Genomic DNA, 13,425 nt, shown 5'->3' on the forward strand with positions numbered 1-13,425 from the left:
GATGGCACGGCCGTCAACACCGAAACGATAGACGGCGTGTTCCGGCTGTTTGAGTTGCCCATCGAGTAACGCGTACACTGGCTCATCTGCCAGCTGCACGGCAATGAGCTGAACCCCCTCCATCTGGTGCTGAGCTTGGACGGCACAACCACAGGATCGAAATTTTTTCTGGACCCATCGACAAGACCTGGGCCTGGGAGGTCTGGGAGAGCGACGTTGTGGCATTCAAACCTAGTTCGGGGCACGTGCCGAACCTGCCGGTCGACCTGATTCAACAGCTGAGCACCAACCAGCAACTGCCGTACCTTCTGGCCTCCGGCGTTTAAAACGGTTTTGTCCGAAACGTGGCAGCCCAGCGGCGAATCAGACCATGGAACCAAGTCAGGTAAATATGAATACGTATTATCTTCGAATTTATAGCAACGAGTGTTTAAAGTCCATCAAGTATCAATCGAACTTTCATTTGCTCACTGTTGAGTATTCGCTTATTCTCATATCTTGTGCCGTAGTATGTCGCATCATTTGCTGGTTGGTTCATGCTTACTAGCATATTGTTGAAATGTATTCAGTCACATTTAAGGAATATGGACATCGGCATAATTACATGCATTAAAGAGGCGCAATAATTTTTATATGATCTTGCGCTCGGTTCGTAACAAATTGTTCTAATATATTCGCTTCAGTTTTTAGACGGTTGACACTGGTCGCTGGTCTGCTCCTTGTCCATATCTCTACCGAGACTTCCGGCAGCGCTCTCAAGAACCTCGTCCAGTGCGTGGTCGGCCATTATGTGCCGGTATGGTCCGCCATCCGGCAAAACAGCGGCTGCGACTCTGGCTTACGCAACTTGTTCCGGAGCATCGTGCTGCTCCGCGACCTGACGCAGCACACATAGGTCACGGCGCAGGCAGTCCTCCAGCGTAACGTGTAATGGGTCCGTCCGGAACAGCTGCTGCTGGACATGGTGTGGCATGAGCACCGCATGGTCCGCAAACAGGCGATCGTTGCGCCGCTCGTGAGCAACAAACCGAGGGTCTTCTTCAGCCCAGGGTCTTCGTCATCTCAGCGGTAAATTTCAAGGCCGTAAGGTGCACCGAACTGATTCCCTGGCACAGACCAGTCACACAGCCCCCACCGCGAAACCTCAGCGACTGCGTGCTGCGGAACAAAGTGCAGGCACCGCTGGCCATCTTGCCCTGTCTGGTTCACACTAGGAGTGCGACGCAGCGCCGCACTGCCGAGGACGTCTGGGGCTGGAGCTGAAGCTTCGACAATATGTGGAGCCCAGGTGCGAAAGTATTTCTGCTACCGTGCGATCTCCGCCAACACGAGTTTTGGGTTTCCAGCTTGTGAGCAGTTGCTGTTTTGGGCTGGTGCATCGCCTACACAGGCTCAGTAGGGAGCAAGATGAGTATGGGGTCACCCTACCTCCCCCCATGTACGTCCCTGGTACAGGCTGCAGTACTCGCTGTATGTATTAAGTTCTACACCAGACAATATATTCTGAGTCATATCCTATACATGGTTTTGTTTGCACCATGTGAGTTGTCCTAGAGAAGTGAAAGTCTAAAACAATGCTAACCAGCATATTTGTACGAGTTCATACTCAACAGCACATCAAGTTTCCGCCAAAAGACAACCAGTCGGGCAATGCCTGATCCGCATATTAGACTTTAGGCCGAGACATTCTCGAACGACGGCTTAAGGAGCGCTCAATAGCATCCTTTCTTTACGCAAAGGTATTTTGTGTCGGTTGCCGCCCACGGGTTGGTGTTACCTGCGGCGGCGGACGTCGCCCAGCATTGGGTGACTGCAACGCCGGTCGTCGGTTTACGGCGCTGCTGCGATCGACTCGCGTCTCACGAATGTAATTTTTTTTCTCGCAAAAAACATTTGCTATACCGTTTACTTGTGGACTCCAGACAAACAATTTCTTCGGCTCGTTTGGTTTTGTTGCTGACGACACACCCTACTGTACGTGGATATGGATGTTTTGTTTTGAGCGCACAAACTTTGCCGCGTCGGACCCTTGGCAGCAGGCGTATCAAATAATTTAAAACTTTGATCCCTGGCTCGTGGCATCGGAAATAGCTAGTTATTTAGCAGTAGCTGCACGGTAATCGTGGAAAGCACTTGTCGGGTTGCCTGCTGTTTGGTATTGTGGGCTACGAATAATATTCTCCGCAGTATTTGGCTTCGTCATTTACTGTATGTGTTGGTGATGTTTCTAATTTTCTAGAGTAGTTGACGGCTGATGTGTATGGCTGACTGATTTGATGTCTGCTCCAGGTAGCCGCGCATATAGATTTCCGGCTCCTGGCACGCTAACCTATATTGTTAGTAATTTTATTTGACTAATTCTCCTCCCTTCTCCAATTGCAATTTTTTACACGCTCCTGCAAACGAGACCTATTCTGAATTCTACATGCCTTTACTCTCACGTTTTAAGTACGTTTCAAACGGGCGCGGTTTACCAAAATAAGTTGGTTGGCTGAACGATGAAAATACAACGAAGAGTACCGTGATAATATGCCAACGAATTCGTTTCTCTCCGAATTTGGCTCACTTTCTCACAAATCTGCAGGCTGCAACCCGAGTTATGGCGGGGATGAACCCCCTGCAACTGTAAGATAACGTGTAAGAGGCGTGTAAGAGGCTTGTATTCGCCTGGACTCCTCCAAAAACCGACAGGCACCTGCGGGCGTCGGGTCCCTGCCGCCGCCTCAGACCCTTGAACCAGACCCAGACCCGCCGACTCTGGACCCCCGGTGAATCGGGAGACCCGCGGTCGCGTGACGTCCCCCGGCATCCAGTCAGATGTAGAGCTCGGAAGACAGCGAGGGTGAGGGCGCACACCCCGCACAATCACACCACACCTCCACCTGATTGTAAGCAATCATGCCACTCTACCAATCTACAAACACTCGCCATCGTCAATGAGATCGGTGGGAACACTGAAGCCGTACAACTCGACTGGTTGCCGGAGAGCGCGATCGCTCCTCCGCAGTCCCTGCGACTCTCTCTCTCACCCTGTGGAGGGTCCGGCCGAGGCGGTGGTAGCGCCGCACCGTTGCTGGACACGAACAAGTCATCTTTGCGCACACCGCACTCATCCAATTCATGCTCACCACAGCACAATGACTGAGAATTTGTCCTGGCGCTCGACAATTCATCGCGATCGCTCCACGGTAGCGATAGGTGCTCAGCGGGGGTCCGCGACCAACGGGCTTGATCGTACGGCAGGCGGACCTGAACCACCCCCCGTGGACTCATGATTCGACACAATGTTCGCCCTCGGCAGCGTGCCTGTGTCGTCCCCAAACTCCTCACCCGCGCCGGGCATTCGGCTCCCGTCTGACCCTTTCTGCGAGTTTCGGCACCGCAGGCACCGCACGTGCCAAGGCGTGCCGTCGACCTCAACCACCTGATCCGGTACTACCCGCGCAACTACGCCCTGGCGCGACACATCGGCACACCCCGTGGCGGGCCCCCGGCGCCACATCCACACCGCATTGCCGACGCAAAACGACGACGAGACGGGTTCCTGCATCAGCGGAGGTACGGGCTGGGCAGCGCACTGGCCGGTCGGCAGGTCGGCACCGGCTGCGCGGAACATCTGCGCCATCGGCGCGCTCAGCGAGTTAGCACCGCCCCGCAGGGTCGCATTGTACCGACGCACCGCTTCACTGACGGAGCACCGCTGGCGGGCGACCATCACCTTTATAGTTCAGAGGTGGCGCTCCACGATTCCGTTGCCGCCGGCCTCGTGCACCGCGCAAAACCGCGGCCAAACCCCCCCACTTCGCGGCGAAAGCAGCCAAGCGCCGACTCCGGAATTCAGTGGCATTGCCCAGCGGAGGCTCAGCCGGCGCGCCGCGTTCTAGGAACATTCGATGCAGGTGATCCGTCCCTTCTGCCGAGTCAGATAGTCGCAGTGCGCTCCAAATGCTGTACCGGGACGGCCCGCAGTCTACGATCGTGAGGTAGAGGCGGCCTTGGCAATGGGTCACGTCGATCGCGTGTCGGGTCCACGTTGTCGGGACGCCGAGTGAGCCGGACCGCCAGCTAATTGGCGCCGGATCAATCGAACGCACACATCGCACTGGCTGACGACGGCTCGCACGTCGGACCGTGCGACATGTCCGCCAAGGTCCCGTCTGCCGTACCATAGGGATCGGCGGATCCCCTGGTGCCCCGTCCGTTCGTGTATGCTTTTAATCCGGGCACGAATGTCGCTTGCCGTGGGCTCGTGAGTGGCTTCTTGGTCCGCCGGGGGCGCCGCGACTTCTTCCGTCCTGGTAGTCGCGGAGACCGAAGTCGTATTTCGCGGGGGTGCCGTGAAACATTTTGGCGCGGCGGCTGCTGCGGCTGAAATCTCATCTCGAGGCTCTGCTCACAGCCAGGTCTGGGGAACTCAGGTGAGAGCGTAGGCAGGATTGTCTTGTGACCGCACCAGCTGGACGGTCACCAAGAGCTGGAACTCGTCGACCAACTGCCGCATGAGGCCAATCCTGCGTCTGAACAGCATCTCCCCCTGCGCCTTTGTAGTGGGACGAGAACGTCCGCTTAAGACGTCACTCAACCGCTTGAACACTGGCCGAGTCCGTGCGTAAGCTGAAGCGCTTAACGCCCCATGCCAGGGCCATGCTCACGCCACTCATCGCCGCGTCCAACTCGGCCACGTTGGTTGTGGTCCGCCGCCTTGGGCTCTGGCCTGAGCCACGCGGCATCCTCGAGAACGCCGCCCTCCGTATCCTCCAGGACTACTCCGTTCGCGATGGCGCTCGTGTCAGTCCACACCACGAGCTCCCGGCCGACCATTCGCCACGGCCCTACGAGCAGGGTCAGCTGCCCTCACCCGCGTTGAGACCTCCTGGATGTGCGCGCGCAGCGCATCACCCGACACTGGGTTGTCCCACCCGATCGTCAGGCCGTTCACTCGCCTCTTTAGCCAGGCAGCTGCTGGCCCGCAACCATCCCACCAAGGGATGGTTGCGGCGCCACAGACTGCCCGCACCACGCAAACAATGCACGCCGGGTGAGCTCGGTCGGCGGTGAGGCACCTCATTGTCTCGACACCACCGCAGCTCATCATCCCGAGCCTCGACTCGAAGGCCGAGCATTCGCGCTCCGTCCACGACGCGCTCCGGCAGCTTGCAGGTCAGCCCGCACCTCGCAAAGTGCTCACCACCCTGTCGGCGCTGACCACGTCTTCGTCAACGAGCAGGTCGTCCACATAGGCGAGCATTCCCCGCTGATCGCCTCGTCCTCACGCAGCACCGCCTGAACAACGGCCTTCATAACGGCGCACATTGAGGCCGAATCCGAGCCGCGTGAGGCTGTAGTGCGGCCCCTGACCCGCACCGTCTGGTACGGCCACAGCCGGCGCTCCAGACGCTACTGCAAGTACGCTTTTCGCAGGTCGACCACGGCCAACCGGGCACCACGCTGGCGCCAGCGGCGCAGCTGCTCGGCGCACACGTCGGCATCCGCGGTGTGCGCGGTCACATGCCGGTTGAGTTCGCGGTGGTCCAACACCGGCCTGACCTTCCCCTTGTGCGGCTGTTGAACTGCCATCAAGGGGATCAGGCTCCGAGCAGGCTCCTTGTGCCCGTCATAGGGCCGGAGCCATCCAGATCCGTTCGCCACCCACTCAGCCAACTCGCGTTCGTATGCCTCTTGTGCTTCAGCCGGCCTTCCACGCCACACTCCAGTGAGCGCCGTCGAACCGAGGCCCGAAATCCGCCGCTTTCCAACGCCAGTGAGGCTTCGCGTGCCTCTGCCCGGCGCCGCCGCACCGCATGCCGGCTCGTCACTTGCCCGACTCCGGCGCCTCCTGCGTTGCCGCACCCCAGCATGTCAATCGGGGACCGAACACTGATGCCTCCTAACGCGGGTGATGATAGGACATGCCGATCAGCACGTCCAACCCCAATGGGACGATCCGGAACCACCAGCGCCGCGGGCATTACTCGCTTGCCTCTTGTAGCCGAACGTCACCTGGGCGGTGCTGCCACGCACCGCACACTCTATCGTTCACCGTTGGCATCTTGACCGCGCACGGGCGCCACGTGCGGCAGCAGCTCACGTGAACCAGGGTGTCCGTACATCCCGTTGTCGAGCAGGGCACGCCGGGGGCGCTGGTTCCACCAGCAATGTCGCGACTGGTAGAGCGTGCAGTACTGCTCGGGGACTGCGCTAGCGCTAACGTAGCCACCCGCCCGTTTGGGCACGCCGCTGGCAGGCGACCCGCCTGTCCGCAGGTCCAGCACTTCCGGACAGGTCGCCTTGCCGGTCGCACCTGTCGGGTTCCCCAATTCTTCGTGCGCTCCAGCCAGCTGCCGCTGCCGCACCGGCAAGTTCGTTTGCTCAGCCACTGCACGGGCTCGCACCAGATGCTCGCCAGACTACAAGCCTCCGCCCGGGAGCCAGCGCGGGCAATCCTCCGCACCTTGTCGGGCAGGCCGGCGACAAAAACGTAGGTGGGCCACGTTTCCGGAAACCCCCACCGCACAGAGCTGCGAGACGCCGTAGGTCCGCCAGGAACACGTCAGGCGACTCACCAGGCAGCAGCCGTTCGACTGGTGTATGCGTCGTACGCTGCAAACCAACCCATCGCAACGGCGTCGTACAGAGCGTCACGCACGGCGTCCACTCGATGCGCGGCGCCTCCTCCGGCATCTGCAGCCAGACGGCAAACGCACCACCCGTGAGTCGCGCCGGCAGAATGCTGGGCAAGTCCTGCTCACGATGAAGGCAGAGCACGGCACGCCCTCGTGAACCACTCTACAACGTCGGCCATGCCATCGTACTCGGGGATGAGTCGCGCGTCGAATGGACCTCCACCGTTCGCCGCGGCCTCGTTGTCCACTCCGGCCGTTGAAGTCAACATCACTGGCGCTGGGACACTCGCAACAGCCGTTGTGCCAGCGTCGCCACTGGCCGAGGCGGTTTCGGGCATGATGGCCGAAATAGCTTGTAAAAGAACGTAGCGTGTATTCGCCTGCACTCGTCCAAAAACCGACTGGCACCTGCGAGCGTCGGGTCCCTGCCGCCTCCTCAGCGACCGACCCTTGACCCCCAGCGAATTGGGAGACCCGCGGTCACGTGACGCCCCCCGGCACCCAGTCAGATGTAGAGCTCGGAAGACAGCGAGGGCGAGGGCGCTCACCCCGCACAATCACACCACAGCAACTGAATAGGGAACCGCATTCCTGGTTGCAAGTAAGTAGGAAGTAAAAAACCAAACGTTGACTGCGAATGCATTCAACTGCCTGCCAACCGTCACGCGAAACACTACGCACGTGCCGCGCTTAACGGCGCTGTTGATCCACCATCTGAACAGCGGAGCCGAGCGTACTTCACTGAACTGGTTTGCGATAGATAAGCTGAATGAATTGGGAGAATCGTGAGCTTGTTTCGCCATTCACTTCATCAATCTTAACACGCTTTCTTCCTTTTACACTTCAGAACCTGCTCAGTATAGAATTTGGGGTCCAGCAGCACCAGTCTGGAGTTTATCGAGACGGGTGCAGTTCGCGCCGCAGAGGGGCGATGGTGGCATGGTGGTTAGTGGTTAGGGTGCCATCTCTGGACTTTTCTATCCTGGGATGGAGTCCTAGCCGAACCACTATCGCATCCCACGTACCCAATGCTTGATAAATGCGTAATAGAGGCGTTCCGCCTCGAAATAGCCATGACAGCCGGTGAGACGTAAAGCCCCAATCGGTATTACAAGCCCATACCGACAAACAAACCGCCGCAGCCAAATTTGCGGACATTGCTTCCGCTTAATCACTGTATATATGTGGGAATAATAATGTGCAATCGGTTGGACGCGGAGTTCGGACACACAGGCCAGCCCAGAGGCTGCCCAGCTCGACGGTCCGGCCGGCAGCCATGCCCGCGGCGGGCTGCGGACGAGGCAGCCCGGCCGCCAAAAACGCATTCACAAGCGCGCCGTCCCTCGCCTAAGAATCGAACCCCGCCACACGCGCGCCAGGCCCGTCCGTGGGGCAGCCCATCCGCGGTCGAAACGCTGCCAGCTCAGTCGGGCACGCCGCCGTCTTCACGTCAGAGCCTGAGGCCCCTGACTCGGTTTCACTCGGTTCGCCTCTGTACACATTCCGGCGGACCGGCCATTCGGACGTGTCGGACATCTCGGGATCTCGCTCGTGCTGAACCGGAGCCGCCTACTCTCCTCTCCTTCTTGGCGGGCGCTTTAATGGAAGAGCCTCATGTCAATCAGGAACCAGCACCGGACAGGGTCCCTCTGCCCGTTTTCTCTAGATCCCAAATGCGTCGAACTGGAATCCCTGCGCTATTTATTAAACCCGCTGCTCTTGGGAGCTTTTTGAAATGTTGAGTGGCCCCACGTTGATCCAGGGTCAGCCATTCCGGTCAGAGGGTATTCGGCGTCAGAGAGGGGACCAATGTATAAATGTATAATGTGTAGTAATAACAACCGATTGGCAATCTGAAAGGAAACGGAAAGGTCCTCAGCCCCAATCGAGAAATGTATGGGGTCTCAAGTCTTGGCTGAAAACTCCATTGGGGTCTGGCTGTTGAAGAGGGAGGGAGGGGGTTGGAGAAGGTCGAGGGGTCCAGCAACCCCTTGCGGAGCTCTTTTCGGAACCGTGAGGTCTAAAAAAGACCATACTGAATGAGAAGAGCAAAATTATTGCCAAATAAAAATTCCGACAACACCGTAGCAGCGTCTAGCGGCTAAAAAAGCCCTCTCTAGTAAACTCGTGGAACCTCCTGGCTGCTCAGTCGGGACATGCGGTTAAGCCATGCATCAGATTTCGCGCTAGGCAGTGGTCCAGAATCGGCCAATACGAAGGGCCATTGGAGGTTAAGTCGATCGGATTTGTTATCGAAAATTAGCTTCATTGTGTGACTCCGTTCACTAACGACAGTCTTATGGTAGAGCAATGTAAATACACCTTCAAAAATACTTATGTCTCAAAAACACTGCCACAGGAAATGCTCACATGCACCATATATGTTTTCGTGATTGGCGACGACAAGTTACTTAGATGCCTCTTTCGGTGGAAATGACAGCATATCGTGCAATTTTCTGTTTCTTATGAAGATTCTCTAGCCTCCGGAATAGCTGACCGAATTATGACCAGAGTGATATAACGGGAGAGCTTTGACACCCACAGATTGCAGTGCAAAAATGTAGATTCATGCCATGTTACGCTCAGTACATATGTGGCTGATGGTAACATCCCTTCTGCATGTACGTTGTACGTATGTTTAAGTACGTTGTATGTCTCAGCCATCGTCCTGATTCGCCGTTTTGCATAACTCGGACTGATAGAGGGAGGAAGGGGGGGGGGGGGTTGATGCGACCCTCCCCCGGCGTTTCCAAGCTTATAAAGATAGAGCCTGCCGAGAGCAGCAGTAGTATTCTGAATATGACCTCACGATCGGCGCTAGTTTTATGTTGTTGACGGGTCAAAAGTCGAATTTTACAGAAAACAGCACTTTGTAGCTTTATTTTATGTTGACGAGAACAAGCCTTGCAGTGACACAAACACTTACTTGGCGTGTGCCTTATTCGATTCTGAATGCATTCTGTAGTGCGATTCTCTTGCCGCCCGCCGCCTGAGCCAGCCATAGATCGCCGTCGAGTGCTCATCACAAACTGCCGCTGCTCCGAAACCAGAAAATCTAGGAACACGTTTTGGTATCAAAACGCGTGCCATAATCACCATCTATCATGGCGAGGGTTAAAGTCATGTTATTGCCGCGTTGAGTATCGGCAACGATTTTTCGTGAAACGATATTCCTCATTTTGCTGATGATGAAGTCATAGCGGGCAAAACAGGAAAAAAAACGATGCTTCCTTCCTTCCATAACTGCTTGCTCCCAGCTTGACCTCACGCTGACCTCGTCCCAAAAGACCAAGTCTCTCGCAACAAGTCGTGCTCTGTCCAATTGCTGGCTCCGAAAGGTTCCGATGCTCGTGAAACTTTCCCCGTCCAAACAATGAGAACTTCTTCATTGACGTGCCAGACTGTTCGCACGCGTTTGGCGACAGGCAGGCTGGCGCGAATGAAAATGGCGCGAACGATAAGATGATCGACCAAGGCAACCGATCGCTTTTATCGCGTAAGACGGACTTGCAGTGAGCGCATATGACCGAAGGAAATATGACAAAGATACGGGTATGCAACTTGAATATGATCATAATCGTTTTCAATATGTTCACCGCCTTTCATCGTTTCGCTAAGTCTTTGATAATGGATGTAGGAGCACAGTGCGCTTACGGCAAGCTCATTGTGTGGGGCATGCTACAAATGCTCGTGAAACGGGAGATGTAAAAGTGCATGCGTTAGGCGACAAGCAGACTATCGCGTATAGGAACACCGAGACAAATGTCAGAGCATCATGTTATTGTCGGTTTTAAGCGGATACGTGGCCGGTAGGCAATAAGGTGGAGGCAGGCTCTGCTACTTAATTTCATTTTTCGGTCATTTCATGTGAAGGCAGGCTTTCTCTGATGCATGTCTCGGTTAAGTTGACAGCACACCGTGCATCTGTGTTTCTTCTCACATTATGTCTGGTCTCCGTAATATCATGCCTAGTTGTGAACGGAGTTATATAACGGAAGATATGTATCATCAGAATTGGGGTGCGAATGTGTAAATTCATGTCATGTAATGCTTAGAAATATGTGGTTGACTATGATATCCCTTATGCATGTGTTACGTCGCACGCATGTGTAAATACCTACTCTCGCTGTCTTACACATTATCTTATTGCTGCACTGGATATCGGCAATGATGTTTCGTGAAAAGATGATCCCTATTTTGTCGACCTTTGCAACCATGTGAGGCAGCAATGTTTGCTTTCTTCCATATTTACTTTCTCCTTGTTTCATCTCACGTTGAGGCCGCCTCCGAAAATGAACTCCCACGCGACAAGTCGCGATCTGTCTGGGGTCCTGTGCTAGACGACTACGGCGCTTGAGAAACTCAAAGCGGGAAACGTCCCCGACCGACCAATTATGAATGCCATTAGAACATTTTTATCCACGCGCCGAACTTCACACGCTTGACAACAGTTGACTAGACGAATGACAATACTTGACAAACGCTCTGGTGCGAATGAAAATGGCGCGAACGATCAGCTGATCGGCCGAGGCAGCCGATGGCCGCAACCGCGTAAGTCAGAAGTCAGTATACCATACTTCTAATAAGGCCAAGGGAAATACAACCACAACAGACATATATATATATATATATATATATATATATATATATATATATATATATAATGGATGTTATAACCATAGTTCTTAATATGCACAGGTCTTTTCATTGCTTTGCTACGTCCTTGGTAATGGAAATAGGAACACCGTGTGCTCGGAGCAAGGGCAGCAGAGAACATTTTCAACGGTGCTTATTGCAAATGCTCTTGAAACGGAATGAGCGATGCAGTGTGCAATAGGCGTCTAGCAGCGGGCCGTATGTAGCAACACGGCTTTACTAAAATAATGAGCAAAGGGCCCAACATTGACACCTGTGGAACCCCACTCTTTGCTAGCTACGTATTGAGATTTTGTACCATTAAGCATGACTATTTGTTTTCTATCTAGCAGCAAAGCGCTTACACAACCAAAAATTTTCCCTCAGTACCATGTGATTTTAACTGACATAGCAGACTTTGGTGTGCTACCTTATATGAACAGATTAATGTAAGAAGATAACCTAAAGCACTCGCGCATTCATTCAACACTCCACCATATATCTGGTCATGTCCGGCCACCTTATCAACCCTAATTTCCTTCAAGCTTTCCCTTACGATACCGCGGTCACCATCAGATCCAACGTGTCGACGTGCTGGATCATCAAAAATAGCGTAGGTGATAGGGGGAAAGTCGGATATTTTTGGCGGTACATACACTTGGCCTATTTGGAACAGAATGCAAACGAAGAGACCAGCAATCAGGCACAGCATGACGGGCGCATATTTCATGTGCAAAACTGTGAAAATGACTTAGCAGATGCGAGAGAGCATACAATGTACACATCCCGTGCAGCCATGCCCACCCGGAGGACAGCTGAATGCTCCGTGCCATGAAGAGGACGACAAGGACGTGTTGGCTAGCTGTGGCTTGTGGGATGTGGGGAGCAAGGAGATGGGGCGTGGCGAAAGCTCAGCACGCAACTGTGCTTTGTTGTTATGCCACCAACTTAAAACAAAAAAGAATGCACATATGCATGAGATCTCATGAACCAGGCTTACAGACCTGACAGCGTGATCCAGCTCACTCAGGTGTTGCAGGTAAGGTGGGCATGTTCGAAAAGCCCTGCTTCGATAGATCTTACTCATGGAGCGTGTTGACCACTTGTATCTTAGACCAAACACTACAAACGGCCGTGAAAACGATGGCTTTTACCTCGTTCAACGCCAATACACCACAAGATGGCACGAAACTAGCTCACAAAGGTTTCCCGAAATACGAACTAGCCGACTGATACTCTCGGTATTCGATACGTATCTATATCCACAGGCCAATGACCAAGAATCACAGCTTGATGCTGGTACGAAATCAATCCAAGCTATAATTCCATGCGTTGTGCCCAAGTGCAGACTCCAGTCCACATCAGCCATAGGAAATGCACTGCTTTTTTGCCGGCTTCGTCCCTCTACCTTACTCCCCGTTCTTGTCGCTCACGACTCTTTTTCCGTTGCGCGCTTCTCAGATGACTTGTATCTCATCTTAGACCAAACACTCTTAGACTTGCATCTTAGACCAAACACTACAAACGGCGTGAAACGAGGCTTTACTCGCTCAACGCCAATAAACCACAAGATGGCACAAAACTAGCTCCAAAGGTTTCTCGAAATACGAACTAGCCGACTGATACTCTCGGTATTCCATACGTATCTATATCCACAGGCCAATAACCAAGAATCGCAGCTTGATGCTGGTACGAAATCAATCCAAGCCATAATTCCATGCGTTGTGCCCAAGTGCAGACTCCAGTCCACATCAGCCATAGGAAACGCACTGTTTTTTTTTTTTTGGCCAGCTTCTTCTCTCTTCCTTACTCCCCGTTCTTGTGGCTCACGACTCTTTTTCCCTTGTGCGCTTCTCAGATGATGGAAACAACAAGTCCATGCTGTATTCAAAACCCGACTGGCCGATCATCAGCGAACTAGTGCTCTCAGGACAGCGCCAGGTGGCACCGTCCGGGCTGTACGTGTCGGACGAGACAGACACCGACAGTATGGTAATATATATATGAACAGATATAGTGATTGGCCCGTCCATGAAGTTTACACGTGCACAGATGTGAGAGCACATCAAATGACTCAGCACTCATGTCAATGGGATAAATGTCTCGAGCTCTCTTCTGATGCATCGTTAGACCGTGTTTAATGACAATCGTAACGCCAGCATTGACT

At 54.1% G+C, this 13,425-nt stretch overlaps 1 protein-coding gene across 1 annotated transcript in view; it reads left to right on the forward strand.

Moving 5' to 3' along the window:
* The window catches only part of LOC119109391 (neuronal acetylcholine receptor subunit alpha-9), an 85,871-nt gene that overhangs the window by 57,944 nt on the left and 14,502 nt on the right, over window positions 1-13,425 (forward strand). The window contains exons 10-12 of the mRNA XM_037233006.1: window positions 3,386-3,558; window positions 4,641-4,788; window positions 5,088-5,160. Of these exons, the coding sequence (XP_037088901.1) occupies window positions 3,386-3,558; window positions 4,641-4,788; window positions 5,088-5,160 (394 nt within the window). The remainder of the gene's footprint in view (window positions 1-3,385; window positions 3,559-4,640; window positions 4,789-5,087; window positions 5,161-13,425) is intronic.

This window comes from Pollicipes pollicipes, unplaced genomic scaffold (assembly GCF_011947565.3).
Source record: "Pollicipes pollicipes isolate AB1234 unplaced genomic scaffold, Ppol_2.1 Scaffold_7231;HRSCAF=8579_pilon_pilon_pilon, whole genome shotgun sequence".
Taxonomy (NCBI): domain Eukaryota; kingdom Metazoa; phylum Arthropoda; class Thecostraca; order Pollicipedomorpha; family Pollicipedidae; genus Pollicipes; species Pollicipes pollicipes.